This window comes from Tupaia chinensis, unplaced genomic scaffold, assembly GCF_000334495.1.
Source record: "Tupaia chinensis unplaced genomic scaffold, TupChi_1.0 Scaffold000081_1, whole genome shotgun sequence".
In the NCBI taxonomy this organism is placed as follows: Eukaryota; Metazoa; Chordata; class Mammalia; order Scandentia; family Tupaiidae; genus Tupaia; species Tupaia belangeri.
The window spans coordinates 6,176,333-6,202,881 of NW_006159542.1; the positions used below are offsets into that span (position 1 = coordinate 6,176,333).

Below are 26,549 nucleotides of genomic sequence, written 5' to 3' on the forward strand. Positions count from 1 at the left end.
CATCATAAGAAAGTTCTTGAGGCCTTGATCCAAGCTGGCTAACCCTCTGTATTTTGAGACAGTTGGCTTCTCTCAGATTATCTTCCTTTTAATACCACCTCAATTTCTTCAGGAAGGTCTATTTTATAGTTTATATTGGGATTTTTGTCAGTTACTGGAGTTCAAATCAATAAACTATACACTATAGGAAAGTTCACAGATACACTAACACAGTAAGAATGGACTGAGGAAGGCAATGAGTCTTTGAAAAACTGTTTCTTGTTAGAAAAAAAGACCAAGGCCCTAGGAGAAATAGAGTTTATTAAGCACAATTAAAATGAAATAGTTTATTAGTACACCATTTTACTCTTCTTCTGAACACTGGGAACACAGTAAAATCTCATTTGTTAGAATCTGTGTGAAGGGGATTATTCTGCCCAGAATTGAGCTTTATTGGACTTTGCATGACCTAGAAAGAAAGAATTTCTTTGGAAATGGATCTTGAAAACAAGAAAGGAAGAACTACTTACAGATCATTTAAAAAAACAATTTTTTTTTTTATGCCTCATCTTGCTGCTAATGTCAAATGAGCCATATGTGTCTATTAAAGTCGGCTTCTAACTTGAAAATCTTAGCTTACAATTCGATGGAGGATATCCTTGGAGAAGAGATACTAGTTTTTTCGAATGTATTTATCTCAGATTTTCTGCAGATCTGGGGAAAAACACTCTTTCTAGTCATTTCATATTGGCAGAGCTTATACTCCTTCCAATTGTGTTTGCCTTAGAGCAGAGCAGAGACTCACAAACTATAACCTAAGGGCTACATCTGGCATGTTGCCTTGGTAGTCATTAAGCTAATGGTATTTTTAAAATTTTAATAGTTGGAAAAAATTTAAAAAGAAAGCTAGTCTATGATACACAGCAATCATATGAAATTTACATTTTGGCATCATAAATAAAAGTTTTATTGAAACATAGCCATGCTTGCTCATTTTCATGTTGTTGATGACTGCTTTTGTGCAATGAGGGCATGGATGAATAGTTGTGGCAAAGTCTATCTGGCCTGCAAAGTCTCAAATATTTGCTATCTGCTCCTTTACAAAAAATATTTAAGTATCTGATCCTGAACTTCAATAGACTCTTGATTTTTTGTTTGTTTGTTTAAAGGTTTTTGTCATAAGGTACGTGTGCTTGCCAGAGAGACATGGAGAGAGACAATGAAAGGGAAAGTAAGAAATCATCCCCATCCCAGATGATCATGTTGCAATCCCCTTTCTTCCACTCTCCTCCTGGGATTTTGGGCATACATGAACACATATCCTGTGTGATTTTCAAGCTGCCAGGTTCAAGGCTCTAACTGTGATAAATCATGTGAGAGACCAGCACCTTTATATCACCTGCTGACTTCTGGACTTCTCATTTAACCAAAATCAATATCCTGGAGTTCACATCCAAGGCTCTAGGGCAGTTCTTAGCCACCTAAACATGGTCTCTATGAGGAAGAAAGGATTCAAAACTCAAAGTGGTTAGACTTAAAGGAGAGCCAGCCACTCTTAAACTCGCTGGCCCTTGTGAGGCCAGGAATAGTGTCCCAAGAGGTAATGATCATATTCTTGACCTTGACATTTAAGTACAGCTATACTCAGGGGAATTTCCCCAAATATTCCTGCAGCTCTCATGCACAAAGAGAACCACAGGGAAGAAACAAAACTACACAAAATAGGAGATCAATCTTACGGCTTTTAAGCTTCCCTTCTCATCCCACTTTCATCTTTGTGTTCCTTCTGCTGTCCAAAACCACTTTTCAGGAATATATTTCACATCAATAGTTTACTTCTTTATGTAAATTAATTCACTGTTTTTCATCTCCAGGGATTTGTATTTTAAGCCTTATCTCTAATTGTGACATCAAACATGGATTTTTCTTTCCCAATCAAAGAAATTTCAGATACTAGATTTTAAGAAATGGGATAATTACCTAACTGGGAGAAAGAAGAGGTGATTATCTATTGCCTGTTAAGCTGTTATTTAAAGATGGTTGGAGAGGGGCTGGCAGGTGGCATGGTGGTTAAAAGTGCTGGACTCCCACACGACCAACCACGGTTAGAGTCCCTGACTTGGCAGCTTTGCTTTCTCACTTTCCCTCTCCTCTCTCTCACTCTGTCTCTCTCTGGTCAAATTTAAATAAATAAATAAAGTTAAAATAAAATAATTCCTTAAAAAATGAAAAAAAGATGGTTGGAGAAAGAACACATATGTGGGGAAAGCTGTCTCCCTGATGAGAATCATCCTGTACCTTTGAATCAGCCTTTTGATACATTATTGATACCTTTATACAGTGTCCCTCATGCTTTGCTATATCCATGCGTACAGTTGATAGAATAATTTTCACTTCACATCATTGTCATGTTGTCTAATAAATAGTAACAGTTATGGTGGTAATATTTCTGCCACAATGTTTGGGCATTCCTCTCCTATTTTTTTTTCTGGAAGGCAAATCAAGGAGAAACATTTGTCTATCACTTAGAGATGGGGTTTCTGTAGTCAATACTGTTGGTGTTCCACCCAAGATCTCTTCACTAAGCAAATGCTAGTTAAGTAAGTATAAAGTGCAACCTCCACAAATAAAATCAATTGATAAAATACAGGGAGAAGAATAAGATTTATAAAGAAGGGGAAAATACGAATAAAAATAGAACACAATAGTTGAGGTGGGAACCAAGAGGCTTCACATAAACGCTGACTATACATTTCAACAGCAAATGACGTACTTGTAGGCTCAGTGCCCCAGAAGCCAAGTGTTTCCATTGTACAGTTCACGCTGAACTTCTTGGTATTTCTTTATGAAAAGGCTGTTGTCTTTTTCTTACAGCTGTTCACCAGAATCTACTCTCTCAACAATGTCAGTGGGCCTGGGAAACCAGAATTTTGAAATCCCAATTCTGTACTTTTGGTGGGTTGAGCAGCTGGCCAGGGGAAATGTCAGACAGTGCCAACTTGAAATCTCTAGATTTCTTTCATTATAGATGGCAATAACCAGTATTGGCTTGATGAAGAACCTACTTTTCTTGCCTCCTGATGTGAGAAAAGAGTGATTCTCCCACATCTGGGCAAACTGAAGCCTGATCGCCTGAAAAGATAGCTTAAGTGGCTTCAATGCCATCTTAGAGACAAAATGATTGAAATAGAAAGCTTTAGCTGCCTGACAACTTTTCAGTGACTTCTTGGTAACTGAAAAACCAATCCCTTTGACATGGTAGTCACAGCCCTTTGCAGATCACCCTCAATAATGACAACTATCTCTTAGCCGCATGCCCTGTTGCTCTCCCGGTCTATCACATTGTAGGACCCTATAGCTACTGTTCCACTAATAAAATGCTTCTCATGACCTTGAGCTTTTCACACACAGTTCTCTCTGTTGGACATGCCATTACTCTTTCTCTGCTTGCCCTTCTTTTCCTTTTTCTGAATTAACCAAACATCATTTGTTCCAAAAAATTTTTTCCCTGTTGCTCTATTCCTTATGCTGAGGTCTGTGATGGGCACCAATCTCTGTGCTTTCACAGCTCTCACACATTTCTTTGAAATAACTTGCATTCTTATCATTTTGGTTTTGGTTCTCTGTGTTTCTCTAACCCTTATTTTTTAATTTATTTTTTAAGGAAGATTTTTGCTTTAGGGCACATGCGGGAGACAGAGACAGAAAGACAGAAAGTGAGAAATGACTCCTCTGGGGAGATGGCCATGTCACAGTCCCTTCTCCTCCAGTCTCCTCTTTGGATCTTGGGCATGAACGCACATGTACCCTGCATGAGTTTTAAGCCACTGAGTCCGGAACTCTAACCACAGTTGACTATGTGGGAGTACAGAGACATAAATATGCCAACTGCTGGTCCCCACCCTTAATATATTTTAACAACCTCATGTTGAAAAGCTTTTCAACAGCAAATGATGTTTCTTCTTGATTCTATTTTTATCCCTTCCCCACCTTTGATTAATACACTTCTTTAGAGCACCCTTGACTACCATCTTATAGCTGGGTGGGAAGCAGTCCATGACAAAGTCCGCAGAATTGACCATTGGGACTCACTTTGGGTTTTGTGGCAGACTGTCCTTTGCCTGCACATGTCTCACTTGTCCCTACAAACCACCATGATTTTAAGTGAACAGCAGCCAGATTACCCTTGCCAGCCTCATTAGTAGCTGAGAATGGCCAGTAAAATGTAAGAAGAGATTGGTAGTTTCCTGAAGACTGACCTAGCAGGTGCTCTTTTTATTTGGAGCTTCGGTTCTCTCTCATACATCCTAGAACACAGATGTGTTAGCAGTACTCCAGCCATATTGTGACATTGAGATGACTTTGAGAATGGAAGCCAAGCACTAAGAATGGTGGAATAGGGAGATAGAAGAAGCATGGGCCTCTGCTAATTTAGAAGCACTATGTCACTCCTGAACCACCCAGCTCCAGATTTATCTTATGAAACAGGATGCAAACTTCTATCTTACTTAAGTGACTATTATGTGAGAGTTCTAATTTATTCAGGTGAATGTATTTTAAAATGACAGACTCTTCAAGACATTTCCAAACATATCCATTGTTAGAACCCTGTTTTTGTTTGGTGAGGCTCAGCTGGGTGACATCTAGTTGTAACACCTTATTTTCCAGTCACTCCCTTTTCTTGATTGAGTTTTCGTCTAACATTCTAAACATTGATCTAGTCTTCCCCAAGGACTGTGAGTTGGAGTACACAACCAGGATAGTAACATTGACTGGGAGACTTGCACACTCCCCACATATCAGCACAACATGACGTATGCAGTAAGCGCTCCATGCATGCTCAGTTTAAATCGAAAGACTTATTTGCCAAACCCTGAGGGAGTAACATTTTACACTTACATATCTTGAGTCTTTGGTGACTAAAATAGAATTGCTTATTTTTTTCTATAGGAGGAAACTTTTTTTTTTTCCTATTGCTTTTCTATTTAACCACTGAGGAAACACATTCAGATAACAGAATAAAAGGGATAGAAGAGACACTGGAGTTCAGGATCAAACCATCATCATGGAAAACTGAGTTTGTCTCTTAATTACTAAGCAAAAAAAAAAAAAAGAGAAAATGAGCAGGACATCATGGAAAGCTCAAAGGCTCATGTGCATCTTCTCAGGGGTAACTTTAGAGGAAAACAAGAGACCTGGAATAAAAACACTTCATGGAAAATAACTCAAGAATTATTACCCATATTCTGGTCATCTTTAAAAGGAATAAAAGGAAAAGTAAATTCATCATTAGGCTAAAGGGAAATAAAGACACAATTTAAAAGATTCTGTGAAGCATGCATCATTTTTTACAAAGTAGAAAACAAAGATAAACAAAGACATACCCTGTTGCTTAAAGTTCTGCTAGGAAGAAACATTTAAAAACCACTCTTGTCCAGCTAGAGAAACTTCGCTAAATCAGTTAACAGGAAAAATTTCATATTTGGGAAGGCCAAATAAGCAGCTCTTTCCAAGTGGCATTTAGAGGCTTCATGGCAGAGAAAATAGTGTGTTTTCCCATCTGGCTTTCTTCATGGCAGGACTACCTAGCTAAACGGCTCTATAAACCTCAGAATCAACAGAGGGTTTGGAGGGCACTCAAGGAGGACTCACCAGAGGATGCCTTGACCCGTGCAGGCTTGCTCTTGTGTCTGCCCTTCTCAGCGGTCAGGAGGATGGTGTATTCTTGTCCTGGTTCCAAGCCTCGCAGGATGTAGGAGGTGGTGTTTTTCGGAAGTTGTACCTCCACTGGCTGGCCAGTGGGCAGGCTGTAGTTGAGGCGGTAACGATCAAACTTGGCCATCGGTGTCCTCCAGAGCAGTGTCAGACTTGTGTCTGTGGTTTCAGAAACCCTAAGGTCCTTGGGTGGGTCGAGTTCTGGGTGGAAAACAGAGAGTGGGAATTGTTCAGGCTCCCAGACAGGGCTGCTTCTGGGGCTCGAGTCTATTGACGGGCTACGGACCTAGGTGTGCCATACAGCTGCTGAGTGGCTGCAGTCATTTCATTGACTTCTCTGAGTCTCGTTTTTCTCATTTGTAAAATGGGCTCAGCTATACATTACCTTGTTGGTTTTTTCTGAAGATTAGATATAACATAGTAGTAAATCTATAGTAAGAAATGCTACTCAATCAAAAGCACTTAAAAGGAATGGACTTTGATACAAGAAAGTATTTAGATGAATCTCAAGAGAATTACAATGAGGGGAAAAAGCCATTCTCAAAGGATTATATCCTGTATTGCCCTTGACTATGTAGTCGTGTCCCCCTCAAAGTCAATGTTGAAACCTAATCCCCCATATGATGGTTTTTGGATGTACGTCATTGAGAAACCTCATGTATGGGGTTAGTGCCCATTTAAAGAAGATATTGGTGAGATCCCTTATTCCTCTGCCATGTGAAGACAGTGGGAAGATGGTCACCCATGAATCAAAAAGTGGGCCCTTGCTAGATACTGAGTCAGCTGGCACATTGATTCTGGACTTCCCAGCCTCCAGAATGTGAGAAATACATTTATTTCTTTGTAAGTTAGCCAGTCTTATGTATTTTCATTATAGCTGAATGAATGGAACATGATATTAGGCTTCCATCTATGAAACATTCTTGAAATAGCAAAATTATATAGATAAAAATCATACAGTGACTTCTAAGGGGTAGGTAGAGGGGAAGGATGGAGATAACTGGCTTTGTGATGGAACACTATCTCAACTTTGCAGTGGTCCATTTATATATCTACCCATGTGAAAAGACTCCACAGAGGTAAATCCAACACACACAGGTACATACACATATATGAGTGCGTGTAATACTGGTGCAATCTGAGTAAAAGGGATAGGTTGTGCCAATGTCAACTTTCCAGTTGTGATATTGTTCAATATTTATGCAAGACATTACCCTTGGGGGAAACTGGGAGGAGGACCTAGGGGATCTCTGTGAGATTCCTCACACTGCATAAGTCGTAATTATCTCAAAATAAAAAGATTTTTTTAAAATTTACATATAATCACTGTACATCTTTATAGCATACAACATGGTTTTCCCCAGTGTGAATATGGTGCATATTAGTTAAGTCAAAGGCCATATACTGGGTCTTCAGAAAAGTCATGAGTATTTTTCTGTTATGCTATGCAAAAATGCACCATGACTTTTCCAATGAACCAATACATTATCATCCACAGATTAATTTTCATTTTTGTGTCTATTAAATGTTTCATTTTTATCCTCTGATCCTCTCTTTCACCCCGTATTACCCACCCCATTGGTGCTGGAAAAACTGAATATTCACCTGCACAAAAATGAAATTAGACTCTTATTTCATACTATTAATAGAAATCAATTCAAAATGGATCAAGGATCTAAACATAAAACCTCAAACTATAAAACTGCTGGTGGAAAATACAGGAGAAACTCTTGGAGACATCCAAGTAGGCAAAGATTTTTAAATAAGACCCCAAAGCACAGGTAATCTCAAAAATAGACAAGTGGGACTACATTAGGCGAAAAGTTTCTGCACAGCAAAAGAAACAATAATTAGTATGAGGAGACAACCCGTGGAATGGGAGTAGATATTTGCAAAGCATGCCTCAGATAAGGAACTGATAAACAGACTACATAAGGAATTTTTGCTGCTTATTTGCAATAAATGAACAATCTGATTAAAAGATGGGTAAGTGAGCTGGACAGGACTCCCTAAGGAAGAAATAGCCAACGGCATATGAAAACATGCTCAACATTTCTTATCATAAGGGAAATGCAAATCAAAAACATAGTGAGCTACCATTTAACCCCAGTCAGAATGACTAAGATTAAAAAAATAATAATGATAACAATAGGAAGGGTGTGGTGAAAAGATTTTTTTAAGAAAAGAATGTGTGTAAGTGACTAACATTGGATCCTCCATAATGTAGAGGATCAGTGAAACATAATATCATCTGTATCCTCTTACAGATTAGTCTTCCTTTTCCTCATAGTACCTGGGGAAAGGTAAGGTGGAGACTGGTAGAAAAGCAGAAAAGGAGTTTTCATTTTCCAGTACAAATTTTCCAGAATAAAAACAAACAAGCAAGCAAGCAAGCAAACAAACAAACAAACAAACTTGAACAGATCCTGGGCCTCATCTCACATAATCCTCCCAGTTCTCACCCAGAAGTTGCAGGCTGCAATGGATTAGAATAGGGCCTAGATTAAACTATGGTCCTACCACTGGAATACAAAGTTATGTGTTTTCAAGACCAGCAGATGGCGTAGCAGTTACATCACTGGATTCCCACGTAGTTGACCGCCATTCAAGTCCCGGCCCAGCGGCTTAAAACTCACTCTGGGTGCGTGTGTGTGCATGCATGCCCAAAATCCCAAGAGGAGAATGAGGAAGAGGGGATTGTGGCATGGCCATCCTCCCTGGGGAGTGGATTCTTGCTTTCTGTCTCTCTGTCTCTCTGGTGAGGACAAGTGCCCTAGAACAAAAATCTCTCTTAAAAAAAAAAGCTATGTTTTCTAAGAGAAAATTCTCCTATCTGTGCTTTTTTTTGGGAAACTTTTTAAAATTAATTAATTTACATTCATTCCCTGAGCATCATCACAACATACAAAATGTGATTTTTCATTTGGAATATACCACATAGTGGCTTAATCATGCATGCTATGATCAATAGTTTTCCATTTCTAGTTTCATATATATATGTGTGTGTGTGTACATATATATATATATAGTATATTACCCTTATTACTGCCCGCTGCCATTTCCCATCCTCCTCCCACACTATCTCTGGTTTCTGCAGTTGCTTTCCATTTCTTTATTTTTCCCCACATTGCATTGATTCACAAAATATCTGAATCACTATAAATACTTTCAATAGTAAATTCAGCTGATACATACATATCTGCGAACAAAAGTTGACTTTAGGCATGAAACTCTCTTTTATATACTATAAAAGCACATAGCTGAGGCTATATAGCTTACTGTGGTTATTACATAGGTATTTTTAAAATACATTTTTAAATTTCAAGAGAGGCAGATTTAACTTTAATAAATCAAAATCAAAAAATGTTAAGTGAACTTTGCTTAATACTTAAAGCCAGGAAATATGTATTCTGTTCAAATAGTAGGTACATGAACCTATCAACAGCTCAAGACAAGACTTCCTAGATGTACTTTGATTAGGTAGTAGGTTTTTAAAAACTGGAATGCTCATCAAATTTAAAAAGTGGATTTCTTATAAAGTCTTGTTCCAACATTTCTTTAACTTCTCCTGTTCTCCTTCCTATATGGAAAGAATAATGCTGGCATCATTCAGATGGGCTGGGCTCATGTTCCTTTTGAATTTAAAATCCTGTGCTAAGTGGTACTACAAATCCTTTTCTCCTCTGGACTTCTATTTTTGTTTAATTTTGAAAACATTGCTATAGGGTATGTGTGCTGGCTGGAGAGAGACAGAGAGAAAGTGAGACAGCAACCTCCAGAGAGAAGGGCCATGGCATAATTCCTTTTCCTCCATTCTCCTCTCAGGATTTTTGGCATGCAGGCACACACATTTGGGGTATCGCTCAAGCCACCGGAGTCCAAGATTCAGACTACATAGATAGCTGTGTGACTCCAGCCACCTTAACCACCAGGTCACAGGTTGGCCAAACTTTTTTCTTGTAAATATTGGAAATGCCATGACATATTTTTCTATGCAAAATTATAGTATAATTTTTCTAATGACCTAATACCTTTCAGACCCATTGGCCCTATCTTGTCTGTATAGCACCAGCTCAGTGGCAGTTGGAATTCAAGGTGCGCCTTACCTGTGGCTGCATTGATGGTTGCTGGATCACTCTCCTTGTCTTCCTTCACAGCAGAAACTCCAATTCCATATTCTGTGCCTGGTCTCAGACCTAAGAGAAAAAATGCAGGTTGAGATTAAGCCCGAAAGTGGACACTTTCAGCTCACAAAGCCTAGGCCCAGGCAAGAAGGCATGCACTGTCAGGATTCTATGTCTGTAGGCTGGGACCAGATTCAATGCCTGATCCAGGCATGGGACATACGTCTATAATCCCAGTGACAAAGAAGATTGAGGCAGGAAGATCTCAATACAGTGAGGCACTATCTTACAAAAAAAAAAAAACCAAAAAAACAAACAAAAAAAACCCAAACCAACAAACAAAAAAGACCTCCCAAACAAACAAAAAACAAAAAGCCTCGAGCTTATACCCAGAAGCTATGATTTTTCAATGTCTGAAATGTTTTATAGATTAACTCGCACAGTCCAGGTGAGAGAAGCTTCTGGGAATTGGACTTATTTCTTTCCCTGGACAGTTACAAAATGGGGGCGCATGGGAGCTGGTGCTCATCTTTTGAGGGCCCCATAGCTCTGACTGAATCAGGAGATGCAGAGCTCACCTGTGAGTGTGGTTTTGGTTGTGGCTTGTTGACTCTTTGGGACATCAATTTCTGCGTGGTCACCCCCAGAGATGGGTGCGTACTTAATTCTGTAGCTGTCAATGGCTGCCTTGCCATTTCTCCATTCCAGAGTGATGCTGTTGTCTGTCTGGGCAACACGTCGGAGATTTCTGGGAGCATCTAGGCCTGTTTGGGAGAAGAAGGAACACTTGTATTGAAAACATCAGGCACCAGCAGAGCAGGAGTCTTTGGTGAAGAGTCACAGTTTCAAGGTGAAGAGAAATGACAAAATTACCACTACACCTCTTTCATAGCCAATGCAGATCTATTTTTTTTTTTTTGGAGAGGTTTTTGCTATAGGGCGCGTGTGCTCACCAGAAAGACAGAGACAGAGACAGAAAGAGAGAAATCACCCCCAGGGGGTATGGCCACACCACAATCCCTTCTCCTCCATTCTCCTCTCAGTATCTTGGGCATGTACACATACACAGCCGGTGTGAGTTTAAGCCACTGGGTCCAGGACTTGAACTGCGGTCAACTACATGAGAATCCAGCAACATAGCCATTATGCCAACTGCTGGCCCCTACCAATGCAAATCTAAGTAAATATTACAGATTTGGCATGTTTCCCCATTGTTGATGTGCGTGATGCTATGATCATTTGTGTTTTTCTCAACTTTTGTGCTTAAAGAACAATGCAAGAACTTACAAAAGCTAGAGTGTAAGCGTTGTTCTGCCGTGTTTTATCATTGTATTTCTAATAACTCATGCTAATAATGGATACCTTCCTGAGCTCTGAAAAAGATATTTATGGAATGAATGCTTGACACTTTGGTACTTTTAAAATAATGCCATAGGTAAGCAGTTAGGAAGCTTCTTTGCCATTCATGTTTTTTATACTGTGCATTATATTATTAAAATATTTGAATTTTCTATTTTTTTCTTTCTTTCTTTTTTTTTTTTAATTTGCCAGAGGACACTTGTGCTCACCAAAGAGAGAGAGAGTGAGAAAGAGAAAGCATCCACAGAATATTTATATCCACAGTCCCTTCTACTCCATATCTCCCTCTTTTCAGGATTTTGAGTGCACACACATGCACCTGGCATGATTTTAAGCCAGCAGTCTGGGACTAAACTGTGCAGGCAGCCATGGGAGATCCAGCTGCTTTACCACCATGCCATGGCTGGCTCAAATTTTATTGTAATTGGAACTTCTGTCTGAAAATATCAGACCTACATCTTCCATGTATGCAAGAAAAAAAAAGGTTTTGGAAGATTATTTGGGGTATTTTTTCTTTGAAAAAATAATTAATTGTTATACTATTTTAAAAGAAAGGTTGAAGTAGTAGAAATCCCTCCTCCATTTTTCTTCCTGTAAAATGAGCCTGGAAGACACTTCAATATATGTGAGAGGGAGATCTTGTCATCCTTTTCTTTATCTCAGTTAATCACAGAAGGCTTGTTACCTGTTGTGAAGGTCTCTTTGGCTGGATTGCTTGACATGTCACCTCTGCGGGAAATGAGGGACACCTCGTACTCAGTGTCTGGCTTCAGGTTCCCGATGGAGTACTGGTTGTCATCGTGGGTGAGGTCAATGGTGGTGCGATCACCCGGCACGTCTTTGATACCATAGGAGAGCTCAATGCCATCGATCTCGGCCAGGGGCTTGAACCAGGTGATGAGGGCTGTGGTGTCTGTGACATCTTTCACTTCAATCTGGCTGGGGGCATCTAGGCCTGTGACAGGAAGAAGACAGAGCAGATTCAGAGATCAGAGGAGCCAGGAGCTGGGGCTAAGCAGAGGGCTCTGCAGTCCTCAGACCTGTAGGTGCACATTTAGATATACAGTGACCACTTGACTTTGTATTTTACCTTTCTGAGCCCCAGCTTCTTACTTGACAAGCTATAAGCAGAAATAATGATAGCTACGTCTGGAGTGCTGTGCTTTTTTTTTTTTTCTTCAGATATTAAAAGTGATAATGCTTGTGAAACACCTGTACATGGCAGTTACATGATACATATTCCTTCTCTTGGTGGTGGTATGATTAGTAGTTCTACTCTTATAAGTCAAAACATGATTGGAGGTTGCATCATCTGCAAAAAGTGTATTTAATTTCTCTCTTTATTTTAATTAGGCAAAATATTCCGGATGATTGATAACCTTTTCTGCCAGAATTACAGAAAAGTAAGGAGTACACTGTCTTGACAGTGTGCAGAAAGTTATTTTTGATGAAAACATATTCAGGCCAGGAAGTCATTGCTATCTGAAGCCTTACCCTCCTTTGCGTCCTCACCTTGACATTTTGTGTGATCCTGTGACTCCCCTCCCGCCCCAGCCCCTGCTGTGTGTGGTGCTCTGACAGCATGCTGCTCAGGGCTCTGTGGCACACTATGCTCTTATCACCTCCTGATCTCTGCAAGTGCTGCTCCTTTGCGTCTCTTCCCTGAGAGTGTCCCTCCTTCCTCTAAAAAGTCTATTCAGTCGTCAATATCTCACCTGCATGTGACCTACTAAGACGGCTTCTTTGACCTTACTGCAGTCAGGTAAACGTACACCCTTTCTTGCTGCTACTGTCATTACTGTCCTTAACGAGCAGTCTAATACTGCAGTTTTCTTACTGTCCTGTAACACTGTTCTCTATGGTTTGATTCCATTTGGACAGAGTTTTTCATTCATTCAGAGAGTATTTTTTTTTTAATTTTAAGTTCATTTATTCATAATAGAGAGCATATGTGAATGCATGAGAGAGAGACAGACAGAGAGAAATACCCTCAACAGTACCCTCTCATCCCACAATCCTCTTCCTCTAGCCCTCCAGCTCATGAGGGTTGTGGATGTGCACACATATTCTGCACATTCCAGGGTAACTGGGCCAGGGATCCGAATTCATGGTCACTGATGTGGCTTCTGGCTCTGCAATCCAGCATACAAGGGACTGTGCCATTAGACTAGACTTCTCATGCTTTTTTAAAATCCACAGCATAGAGACAGGCACATACTAGCTACTTAATAAATTCTCTTTCCTGTTTTTTAATAGTTAAATTTGTGGTTTCAACATTGGTAAGAGTAAGCAATGTCAAATAAAAGGCACTGGCTTATTCAGGGAATAAGAAAGAGGAATATGGGAGCAGCAGATGGTCTAATGGTTACTGGACTCCCATGCAGTCGACAGTGGTTCAAGTCCCGGACCTAGTGACTTAAAACTCATGCCAGGCATGTATGCGTGCATTCCCGAGATCCTGAGAGGATAATGGAGGAGAAGGGATTGTGGTGTAGCCATTCCCTCTGTGTGGGGGGGTCATTTCTCACTTTCAGTCTGTCTCTCTGGTGAGTGCACATCACTATAGGAAAAAATCTTTCTTAAAAAAAAATAAAAAAGGAGGAGAAATAATCCATAACTAATGATGAGAAATCTGCAGGGTCTAATTTTTGATGCAGAAGTGTTAATATATCAGCCTCATCCACAGATGATGAACCTGTAAAATGCCCAATGAAAACGATGCTACGTGAAGCCAACTGTCCTGTGCTGCAGCTAGCAAGAACCCAAACCCTACCCCTAACTTCCTTAGCACCCATCTCATTAGAGAAGCTGGGCTTCAGTCAAGGACACTGATATCCCCCTAGACTGGACTGATCTTTCCACGTGCCAGCAATTATACTGTGTTGCTTATGTTGTAACTCATATGAAAGTTCCATAAAAAGAATATTTATTATAAATCTCTTTTCTGGATGTTGAGTCTGAGGCTTCCAATGAAATAGGTTTGTCCAAGGTGATGATGAATTCAAACTCAGGACTATTGAATCTTTCCCCTTTATGTAATGATGCCTCTCAGAAGCATTCAAGTGTCAATAATAGCTGTAATATAATCTCTGTATACCAGAGGGAGAATCCAGAAAATGTCTCAGCACCAGATGGTTACCGTCTGTAAAGCGTCAAAACAGTTCAGGTATATCAGCAAAGTGGACAGAATTTATCTGTCCCTCATTGTTGATTATTTTTGTGACTATGGGAACGTCACATGTTGGTAGGTTTGTCTCATAACCAGAAAAAAAAAAATAGATAGCAGCATCCCTAAATTTAGATTTCAAAGAACAGGGCAGGTGAAAGACATCTTATGTATTTTCAGGGTGCCTCTGCATAACAAATAAGCATGTTCTGGATCTTTTCTACACCTTTCTGGTGATCTAATGATTTTTTTCCCGTTGCTACCTGCTTTCTACCTACCACAGAGAGATGTTGTCGGGATGATGGAACACATTTGCTCATAAAAGAGACAATTCTATGTGTTGGGTTTCGTCTAGGCAAAATGTACAAATATTTACATCCAAGATGTTCTTTCTTGTCATAAGTCAATAGATTCAACTTTTCCAACAACCGCCTGCCAAGAAGAATCAATCCCTTAAAATGTTGGCACGTACGCTATCTTGCAAAAGATAAAAAGGTTTTCCTATGTGGAAATGCAAAATTATTTTATTCTTTTTTAAAATTGCTTCCTGACAGAACATCTCCAAATTCAGATTCATTTTTCCTCCCTAAGTGATTCTGTAGTGTGAAGTCCTATTCTACTCAAAGAAGTTCTGACCTCCGTAGTATTGAGTGAAGTTTTATTTAGGTTCCCATTGAAGACATGAACTCAATACTCTGCCTAAACCAGAGTCCAGTCAATGCTAGTGGTAATGGGGTAAAAGTTACAAAACTAGAAGTTACAAAGAAACACAAAAGATTACAAAACTTAGGTTAGGTTTGAAGTTTTGACCTGATATTATTAACCACATGGCATTAGTTAAGGTGATTTAGCTTCTCTGAACCTTAGTTTTTTCTCTTCTGATATAATAGCATTAATATTTTTCCTGCCTCTGTCACATAACTGGGTGCCAATATTAGATTAAATGATGTGGTCAGTGTTTGCAATGGCCTCAATTTATCATCTTCCTTCATCTATGCCCCTTAGAAATGTGATCTTGCACCTCTTCTCATCAAAAGAAGAATCTGTTTTTCCCACCTGAATCTGGGCTGACCTTGAGATTTGCTTTGACAGAAACCATCCAATTTTGAGCCTGCTCAGCTACCATGTGCATAGGCCCAGGCTAACATACTAGAGGATGAGAGACCATGTGGAGGGGAGCAGAATGGCATCACCCTGGCCAAGGCCATCTTGGGTCAGTCAGTCCCCAGACCACAGAGTTGTGCGAATGATCCCAGTCAAGAACGGTCGCTTAACCAAGCCCAACTCAAATTGGAACTGCTGTTTTTAAGCCACTGCAATTTGGAATTTTAATGTTTTCAGTTTGTCATTTATTTATTTAATTAATTTGCCAGAGAATGGGTGCACTTCAGAGAGAGAGGGAGAGAAAAAGAAAGTGAGAAAGCACCCTCCCACACACACTTTTCATGGGAGATGGTCATGCTGGAATCCTTTCTCCTCCATTTCTCCTTCTTTTTGGGATTTTGGGCCCACACATACACATGCCAGGCGTGAGTTTAAGCCACCGGGTCTGGAACTTGAACCACGGTTGACTACATGGGAGTCCAGCAACATAGCCATTACGCCAACTGTTGGTCCCGTCATTTGACATTAATGGCCTATTTAGTACTTCTTCATTTCCTCATATATGTTCATCTGATTTAATTTAGACAGATACAGAAGAGGAAAGTTTGTGTGATCTCCATGTAGGTACTCTTTCATCTTCTCACCCAAAACCTAGATCTTCATTATTCTCTTATTTCTTATAAGAGTAAACAGAGAAGCTTTCTCTCTTTTACACTAAGCTCTAAACCTCAATCCTCCAAAGGAACCTTATTTATACCAGAGTCCCTCTTATCCCTGTCTTCCATTTTTGTCACTGGAATTGAAACATATAAGTCTCCTATAAGTCTTCTGTCCTAAAGCAAGTTAAACTTTTTTTTTTTTTTTTTTTTTTAATTTTTGGGGGGGGGGAATATTAGATTAAATGATGTGGTCAGTGTTTGCAATGGCCTCAATTTATCATCTTCCTTCATCTATGCCCCTTAGAAATGTGATCTTGCACCTCTTCTCATCAAAAGAAGAATCTGTTTTTCCCACCTGAATCTGGGCTGACCTTGAGATTTGCTTTGACAGAAACCATCCAATTTTGAGCCTGCTCAGCTACCATGTGCATAGGCCCAGGCTAACATACTAGAGGATGAGAGACCATGTGGAGGGGAGCAGAATGGCATCACCCTGGCCAAGGCCATCTTGGGTCAGTCAGTCCCCAGACCACAGAGTTGTGCGAATGATCCCAGTCAAGAACGGTCGCTTAACCAAGCCCAACTCAAATTGGAACTGCTGTTTTTAAGCCACTGCAATTTGGAATTTTAATGTTTTCAGTTTGTCATTTATTTATTTAATTAATTTGCCAGAGAATGGGTGCACTTCAGAGAGAGAGGGAGAGAAAAAGAAAGTGAGAAAGCACCCTCCCACACACACTTTTCATGGGAGATGGTCATGCTGGAATCCTTTCTCCTCCATTTCTCCTTCTTTTTGGGATTTTGGGCATGTACGCATATGTGCTCAGTGTGTTTTTCAAGCCACTGGGTCTGGGGACTTAAACTGCATAATCAGCTATGTGGAGTCCAACAGACTTAACCACTATGCCATTGGCTAGCTGAAGACTTTTTATTTATTTATTTTTTAGTGTAGCAAAAGCTAATTGATAAAGATACTGTGTAAGAGGGCACTTTATCATCCAGAAGTTGCTATCATTTTACCAGTGGTATTAAGGTGATACTCACGGGTGGTGGTTACCCTCTTCAAGCCAGGGCCCCGGGTATTGTTTTTCACAATGTGCAGAGATATCTCATACTCTTGTCCAGGAGCAAGACCAGTTTGTCGATAAGAGGTCTCTGGTCTCCTCAGGCTTTTGGTGATTTCTCCATCATCTTTATTCTGAAAGACAGAGGCAACTTGGTAAGACTTAGAGGGCGTGTCAGCCTCTTTATTCATGGGATTCATCCATCCTGCATTTATTCATCGCTCATTTACTCTATCATCTATTCATTAGGCACTTACTGCTATCAGATCAGCATGCCAGATATTGAGGTCATAAGGGTATTTCTTGCATTGATTTCTCCCTCTCTATTCCCCCTTGGCATGCAAGTCAAATGACAGACTGTGAGAGTCAAAGAAATTCAGAAGCCACAAACCTAACCCTTGCTTTGATAGAGGTCAACATCAGAGAAGCAGAGTGATTGCTCCATAGTCATACAGCTGGTTGGTGGCAGGTACTGAGCCACCAACCAGAAACCAAGTCCCTTGTGTCACATGTGCTTTTAGGCTAGGGGGAAAGGATTACTGTTATCTGAGATATGCTTGGAGATATTTTGAGGGTAAGACTTCTCATTTTCCTCTGAGTAGATATTTGCAAGAGAAGGAGAGGCAATTAGAACCTAGAGATGACTAAAACTCCTGTTTGCCTAGGCTGTTGGCTGCTCTATGTGCTACACTTAGAATAATAAAATCAGAGGAAAACTAACATAATTTAAAATAAATATATTAGGTCAATGGGAAAGTTATGAAGAATTTTTCTATGCAAATCTGTGCCATGACTTTCCCGACAACCCAATACAAATATACATGGTGCTAATTAGAGCCTTGTCCTTCAGAGAAGTTAATTAAATCATGTGGAGAAAAAAATATGCATAACCTTTTGGCCATCCTTCAGATCCTGCTCCTACATACTCCTTACCATATTCCGGAAGATAATCTCCCAAGTTTCAAAAGCTATGTCTAGAGGATCCCACTCCACTTCCACAGATGTCTCCTTGATGGACTTGAACTTTAGGCCTTCAGGTGCAGGTAAGTCTGTAAGAAGCAGCACAAATAGGAGTTGAAGGTAGTGGAATGCACAGTGGGTATAAGTCAGCCATGATTACACTAAACTGAAGAGTGGATGCCTGCCAGGGGCTAGTACCGGAGCTGGAGTCTTCAAGGTTTTCTGGGATGCTATCTACTATGAGGCTGTATGAGCATTAGTAACAATACCATTTATTGGCAATTTCATATGGTTAACCCTAATACGAGCACAGGTTTTGAAAATAGACAGACTTAGATTCTAAGCTCTACCATTACTAACACTGTGACCCTGAGCAAGTTGCACAGAAGGACCTGAGCTTGGAAGAAGCTACTACCCCTTCGGAAAGTATTGAGGACTGAGTATTGTATTCCATGTAGACTGTGGGACCTGGTTCTTGGCATGTGGCATAAGTTGAACAAATATCAAATATCAGCCAATGTCATTATTATTAAGCAAGAATGGGTCAGTTTCTAGCCACAGCTTGCATTTCAGGTGTGGAAGTAATTACACTGATGCTAGTTTCTTAAAGGGATAACTTGAGCACTAATGTTTTCACTTAAAAAATATATATGTATGTGTGTGTATACATATGTACATATATACATAAATGTGTATATTTTGTGTGTGTGTATATATATATGTGTATGTGTGTGTATATATATATACACACATATATATATACATATATTTATATACATATATATACACACACACATATATATAGTGAGTCCCATAGAAAGATAGTAGACTGGTTAAGAGCATAAGTTTACCAGAGTTGTCAGAGTTCAAATCCCATCTCCACCACTTGTTAGCAGAGTGATTTGGGATGAGATACTTAACTATTCAAAGTCACAATTTCCTCATCTGTAAAATAGAATTAATAGCTCCTATCTCACAGAGTTAGATGAGTTTGTTGTATGTGGACTGCTTAATATAATGTCTGGTGCATATTAAGAACTTGTTACCCATAATGATTTTCTGTGGCAGGAAGGCTATAGGAGAACAAGAAGGGAGGTTTTGTAGAAAATGAGGAGTTTCGATAAGAAAACATAGAATGGGCTTAACTGGATTCTGGGATCTTAATTGCTGTAGCAATTAGGGACAACTATAGGGCTGTTGGGGGCACAGGCAGGGAAACTCAGGGGGGCAGGGCTACGTGTTGGATGAGAGGAGACTGTACAGTCTGGCTCACTCACATGTGGCCACCCGGGCACTGACGGGGATGCTCCTCTTGTTTTCCAGGATGGCGAACACGCGAATGAAATACTCCACACCAGGCTCCAGCTCTCGGATTATGGTGGAAGTCTGATCTCCGGGCACACGGAACTGCATTTCCAGGCCACCTGCATGAGTGGGTGTGTACTCGATGAGGTACTCCGTGACCCGCATCTCATTGTCCCAGGCCAGGTTTACAGTCTCTTCTGTTACTTCTGTCACGATGAGGTCTTTGGGAGGGGACACTGGCAGGAATAAGAGAGGACATTTAGGGTCAGTAATGTGTCTTATGAAGCCTCTCTGGGTTTTCCTGTACCTGTTTCTTCCACTGTTGACAACAGAGATCTGAAGTTCTTCCCTTGAAAACCACTTTCCATGACTCTAAAATGTGCAATTCATTGAGGACTCCTGATGTGATCCATCTGTAACATTTGGTGGACACCCATCAATCCATTACCTTCAGGCTGGAGTTCCAGGTGAGCAGTCTGGCCTTGAGTATTCTTTGTGATTGGGCCTCTCCTACTTCTACACTGCCTGGATCCTAGTTCAAGTTCACACATTGGCCTGGGGAATTACAGTCTGAGCTCGAATCCCTGCTCTGAGCTTTGAGTTAGACATTTTTAGCACTGAAAGTGCTGGGCTCATTTGGTCCAACTCATTCATTTCCTAGATGTGAGTGAGGTAGAGGGACTTGTCTTGCCCAAGTCTGCTAAGCTCATCAGCTTTGGAACTCACAACTCCTCCCTGTCAGGCTTCTTTCCAATCAGGCTTCCTGCTTTGGCCATATTAGACACAGAGCCATTTACTGGTTTGTCAGAAAATTAATGACACTTTTTTTTTTTTTTTTTGCATAGAAAAAAACACATCATGACTTTTCTGACATCCCAATATTAATTCCTAGGTATCAATGGCAGAAATTCCCCATTGTGACCATTGCAATATGGGTAGATAGAGAAGTACAAAGAAGACTCTCATTAAACACAAGCATTAACTGTTCTTGTGTTTGTATCAACCAATGTATTCTGAGCACTTCCTGTATGCCATGCCCTGTGCTAGCTACTGGGAGTAGTGCTCCTTTAAGAAAGTCATAGTCCCCTTAGGGTGAAAAAGAAAAAACACACAAAACTAAAAACTAACAGACAATTTAAGCAACAGGTTTACCTCATGATGATTAGCATTTAGTCTTTAGCTGAGAGTATATTTGAAACATTTTGTTTTATGTAATCTAAGTGCATATTCAATTTAGCTGAATTTTCACTTCCATTCAAGTAAAGGGATTTGTTTTCTATTGGTTCTATGTGAGTAGAGAATAAGAAAACAGGTTGATGTTCAGTAAAAGTTACCATGTCACCTACCTCATTCTTGGCATTGGATGTTAAACTTAGTGTAGATGAGTTAGGGTTAGACTCAGATATCAGCTCTACGGTATATTAGCTGTGCGTCCTCAGGACAATTATATGAACTCTCCGAGCCTTAGAGCCATCCAACAGGCAACCCTGTAACAAGTGAATGACCAGGGTTTCCTCAAAGAGTCAGTGTGTGTATGTGTATGTGTAATGTGGTGTTAATAATTAAGGCAATAACTATGTAATACTAATATATTGATATACTATTAATATATTATTATAATTTATAAAGATTCTGCATGTATGTGTTTATAGATATGAGCATAGTTTTCCAGCATATACTGGGTGCACATTAATCACAGCCATTTTCAAGGTGGCTTGTGTTGCTACTCACCCTCTGAGCAGTCTTCCCCGGTGTAGCCCTCATTGCAGATACAGCGACCAGAGACACACTGCCCCCAGTTACTGCAGTCGTTGGGGCAGGAGCGCTGACCACAGTCCAGGCCTGTGAAGCCCTCGTGGCAGATGCACTGGCCATCCACACAACGTCCCTGGCCGTGACAGTCACTGGGACATCTTCGCTCCTTGCAGTATTTGCCCATGAAACCTTCGTGGCACACACACTGTCCGTTCACACAGCGCCCCTGGCCGTGGCAGTCATTTGGACAGGAGAGTTCTGCACAGTCAGGGCCTGTGAAGCCGTCCTCACACACACACTGCCCATCCACACAGCGGCCCCGGTGGCTGCAGTCCCTAGGGCATCGGAGATCCCGGCAGTCCTCCCCCATGTAGCCATCGTCACAGACGCACATGCCGTTCACACAGCGACCGTGTTGGTGACAGTCATTGGGGCAGCTCATTTCGCTGCAGTCATAGCCTTTGAAGCCTTGCTCACACACACACTTGCCCTCCACGCAGCGGCCCCGGCTGTGACAGTCATTGGGGCACCTCAGCTGGCCACAGTCCTCACCAGTGTAGCCCTCGTCGCACACGCACTGCCCGTTGACACAGCGGCCATGGCCATTACAGCCATTGGGACATTGGAGCTCCCCACAGTCAGCTCCCGTGAAGCCATCATCACACTCACACTGTCCATTGGTGCAGCGGCCATGGTTGTGACAGTCGGCAGGACATCTCTTCTCGCTGCAGTCCACACCAGCAAAGCCCTCATCGCATACACATTGCCCTTCCTCACACCGGCCCTGGCCGTGGCAGGCATTCGGGCAGGTGAGTTTGCCACAGTCTTCACCTGTGAAGCCTTCTTCACAGTGGCAGGTGCCATTGACACAGCGCCCCCGGTCGAAGCAGTCGTTGGGGCAGATGAGCTCACTGCAGTCTTCTCCTGTGAAGCCCTCATCGCACACGCATTCATTCTCCACGCACCGCCCACGGTTGTAGCAGTTGTTGAGGCACAGGGGCTCATTGCAGTCATCGCCGGCAAAGCCATCCTGGCACACACACATGCCATCCACGCAGGTGCCGTGCTCCTCACTGCAGGGTACTGGACAGACCTCCTGGCTGCAGTCAGCCCCGGTATAGCCTTCAAAACAGACACAGACTCCGTTCACACACCTTCCCTGGTCGTTGCAATCACTGGGACAGGCCACCTGGCTGCAGTCCTCGCCGGTGAAGCCCTCATCACAGATGCACTGTCCATCAACACATTGGCCTTGAAGGTGACAGTTGCCTGGGCACTCGGGCTCAGAGCAGTTGGCACCTTTCCAGCCAGGTTCACAAACACAACCACATCCTTCAGTGCTGAAGTTGCCCCGGCCACTGCAGAAAGGTTTGGTGTCCAGGCGGCCTGTGACAAAGAGAACAGAAGCTCTGAATTGAACATACACAGTAGTATTTCTTGGTATCTAGCAGAGACACCTATATTCAAATTCAGCCAGAGAGTGGCTGTGCTTTAGGCCTCATCTGACTTGAAAACCAGTTGCTTATTAAGTAAAATCAGACAGAACTCACATTTAACTATACCAGCTAAGAATTCTTAACTTGTATTCCTTGAAACTGTAGACCTGTACGCAAAGATCTTCTATATTTATGTGGGTGTGCATGTGCATTTGTATTTCCTCCCAGGGGGACAGGACCCAGAGTTGTCATCACATGTGCAAGGAGTCACATGATCCCAGTGATTGAGTCACTGCCTTGTGAATGTGTCGTGTTGGGCTATGTTGCTATTTCTCTGGTGCCTCATCAAGGTCAGTCACATAAGAGATGCCCAAGAAATACCCACTGGACAGCACTTAATCCTGACTTTTGACTCAATAGCTGTGACTCAATTTCTTCTTTGAGAAAGAATGTAGGCTCTCTAGATCTCAGTTTCCTCATGGGTCACATGATCATCACTAGCCCACTTCCCTGGGGACATCAGCGTTAAATGAGGGCAATAAAAGCTTACTTGTGCTCATGGTAATTTTAACTTCCAAAGATTTTTGGGGTTGATTTAAATTGGTATGTGGGTTTAGGTGATCAAAATTTTCTAACTTTCCATAACTAAAATGAGAAAATGAGAGAGTGGCTTACTAATTCTATGTAACACCTTTCAGTGGGGCTCTGTCCCCAGGAAACTCTTACACCTCTGTCTTTCATTCCTTTCTATCCTGAAGGCTGACATAGTGGGTTAACGCGAAAAATGCAGAGTAAGGGCTGACATCACTCCCGCTCTTTGGGGTCTAAATAGTGTCTTGGCTTTGGGCGGGGGGTGAGGGGGTGGGTCAGTCCTACAGACTAGTGATTGATTTTGCACTTAAACACTGACATTTTGTTCATATTAGACTCAATAAAATAGATAATTGAAATTATAGTGGTTAAGTAAGCTGGCTTTCATATGGCTCTCTTTCACAGTTCAAAGACCAGCCTAGATGACTTGAAAAATATGTCAGGCATATGTGTGTGCATGCTCAAAATCCTGACTGAATAGAGAAATGGAGAAGGGCTTGCAATGAAATCATGCCCATTGGAGGTGCTCTCTCCACCTCTCTCTGGTGAGGGCATACACTCTCTGACTATCAAAAATAAAAATATTGTCCTGGTTCAACTCACAGGATTCACTGACCTGATCTCCATGGAGCCTAGAGAGAATAAACAAATCTCACTTCCAAATTCCCTGCACCTAAATATGAATATATACATGTATACATACATACAGACACACACACACACACACATACACACACATTTAATTTGTCAGAGGATGCTTATGCTCGCTGGAAAGAGAGAGAGACAGAGAGAGAGAAGGAAAGTAAGAAGCAAGAAAGCATCTCCTAGGGCGGGATGACCATGCTGCAATCCTTTCTCCTCCATTTTCCTCTTAAGGTTTTGGGCATGCATGCAAAAGCACCCAGTGTGTTTCTCAAGCTGCAAAGTCCAAGACTCAAATTGCAAAGTTAGTCATGTGAGATCTAGTCACGTTAAACATCATCTCACCTGGCTTACCCAAAAGAAAAAAAAAATTAATGTTGATTTGAGGGGCTGGCAGGTGGTGTAGTAGTTGAGGTGCTGGACTCCCACAGGACCAACTGTGATTCAAGTCTTGGATCTGATGGCTTGCTTTCTCACTTTCCCCCCTCTCTCTGATCAAATTCAAATAAATTAATAAATAAATAAAGTTAAATAATTATTTTTTAAGAAGTTGATTTGACAAGTGAGAATCTAAATCTGTGCTGCTCACTATTTGGCCACTGGCCATATGTGGCTATTAAGCATTCAGTTGTGGCTGATTTGAGTTGAAATGTACTTCGTGTGCTAAATACACACTGATTTCAAACACTACAGTGTGAAAATATCCAGTAACAATGTTTATTATCGATCCTGAGCTGAAACACTGACATTTTGCTTATATTGGATTCAATAAAATAGATGATTAAAATTATCGTTACCTGTTTCTGTCTCCTTTCCTTAATATGACTTCTGGAGTATTTAAGATTAGACTGAATAGAGAAATGGAGAAGGGCTTGCAATGAAATCATGCCCATTGGAGGTGCTCTCTCCACCTCTCTCTGGTGAGGGCATACACTCTCTGACTATCAAAAATAAAAATATTGTCCTGGTTCAACTCACAGGATTCACTGACCTGATCTCCATGGAGCCTAGAGAGAATAAACAAATCTCACTTCCAAATTCCCTGCACCTAAATATGAATATATACATGTATACATACATACAGACACACACACACACACACATACACACACATTTAATTTGTCAGAGGATGCTTATGCTCGCTGGAAAGAGAGAGAGACAGAGAGAGAGAAGGAAAGTAAGAAGCAAGAAAGCATCTCCTAGGGCGGGATGACCATGCTGCAATCCTTTCTCCTCCATTTTCCTCTTAAGGTTTTGGGCATGCATGCAAAAGCACCCAGTGTGTTTCTCAAGCTGCAAAGTCCAGGACTCAAATTGCAAAGTTAGTCATGTGAGATCTAGTCACGTTAAACATCATCTCACCTGGCTTACCCAAAAGAAAAAAAAAATTAATGTTGATTTGAGGGGCTGGCAGGTGGTGTAGTAGTTGAGGTGCTGGACTCCCACAGGACCAACTGTGATTCAAGTCTTGGATCTGATGGCTTGCTTTCTCACTTTCCCCCCTCTCTCTGATCAAATTCAAATAAATTAATAAATAAATAAAGTTAAATAATTATTTTTTAAGAAGTTGATTTGACAAGTGAGAATCTAAATCTGTGCTGCTCACTATTTGGCCACTGGCCATATGTGGCTATTAAGCATTCAGTTGTGGCTGATTTGAGTTGAAATGTACTTCGTGTGCTAAATACACACTGATTTCAAACACTACAGTGTGAAAATATCCAGTAACAATGTTTATTATCGATCCTGAGCTGAAACACTGACATTTTGCTTATATTGGATTCAATAAAATAGATGATTAAAATTATCGTTACCTGTTTCTGTCTCCTTTCCTTAATATGACTTCTGGAGTATTTAAGATTACCTTTGTGGCTAGTATTCTTTTTGTATAGGACAATACTGCTCTAAGCAAGTTTAATCCACTATTTATCATTAATTTTATTGTGCATTCTTACCTGCATTTTGCCAGGAGTTGACAGAATGAAAGAGAAACTAATTTATGCATGAAGAAAATTGTTAAAAATGCCTTATACTATTCACTTATGGTGGGTAGGTCTACTCTAAAAATAATTCTTAAAGCATTTTCTGCTGATTTTTTTTCTGAATGGCAGAAACAGAGTTTTGCCTTTGACTTGAAGTTGTCAAAACTCGTATAACACTATCAACTTTAGGGAATAGAGTTGAAGACATGATTTTGAAGCAGTAAAATTCCTTCAGATAGAATGCACACTGAGACAGTTTCGATGGGAAAGTACATATTCAAAGCCCCTGTCTCTTATTGCTCTTTATATCATCTTGTGCCAGTTAACTTCTTTGAGTCTCAGCCCTTCGATTTGCAGAAGAGGGTGTTAAATCTTAAAGGGCTGTTAGAAGATTAAGTAAAACGATAGTTTTGGTGCCTGGTACATAGAGGGGACTTAAGTCATGGTTGTGATCATTACCATGACTAGCATTTAATTGAAATGTGCTTTATAATTCCCAATGACTCAGCACTACCATGAGCACCTGAGTCATGGTACATATGTAAAAATGCCGAGATGTAGAATATTCTGTTTAAGACCTAACTCAGTGACTCATTGCAGGACCTTGAGAAATCCATTCCCTCTTCTTGGCCTCAAATTCCCTACTTGTACAATAAAGTGGCAGGAATTTCATAACCTGCTCATGGTTTTGTAGTACAAAAAAGGTAG

General features: G+C 40.8%; 1 protein-coding gene across 5 annotated transcripts in view; it reads right to left on the reverse strand.

The window, feature by feature from the left end:
* TNC (tenascin C) overlaps positions 1 to 26,549 on the reverse strand; it is a 99,847-nt gene that overhangs the window by 47,086 nt on the left and 26,212 nt on the right. For all 5 annotated transcript variants that reach the window (XM_027769648.1, XM_006142788.3, XM_006142787.2 and 2 more), the window contains exons 3-10: positions 21,167 to 22,576; positions 19,408 to 19,671; positions 18,104 to 18,219; positions 17,151 to 17,304; positions 11,863 to 12,132; positions 10,397 to 10,582; positions 9,801 to 9,890; positions 5,632 to 5,895 (exon numbers count right to left, since the gene is read on the reverse strand). In XM_027769648.1, coding sequence (XP_027625449.1) covers positions 5,632 to 5,895; positions 9,801 to 9,890; positions 10,397 to 10,582; positions 11,863 to 12,132; positions 17,151 to 17,304; positions 18,104 to 18,219; positions 19,408 to 19,671; positions 21,167 to 22,576 — 2,754 coding nt within the window. The remainder of the gene's footprint in view (positions 1 to 5,631; positions 5,896 to 9,800; positions 9,891 to 10,396; positions 10,583 to 11,862; positions 12,133 to 17,150; positions 17,305 to 18,103; positions 18,220 to 19,407; positions 19,672 to 21,166; positions 22,577 to 26,549) is intronic.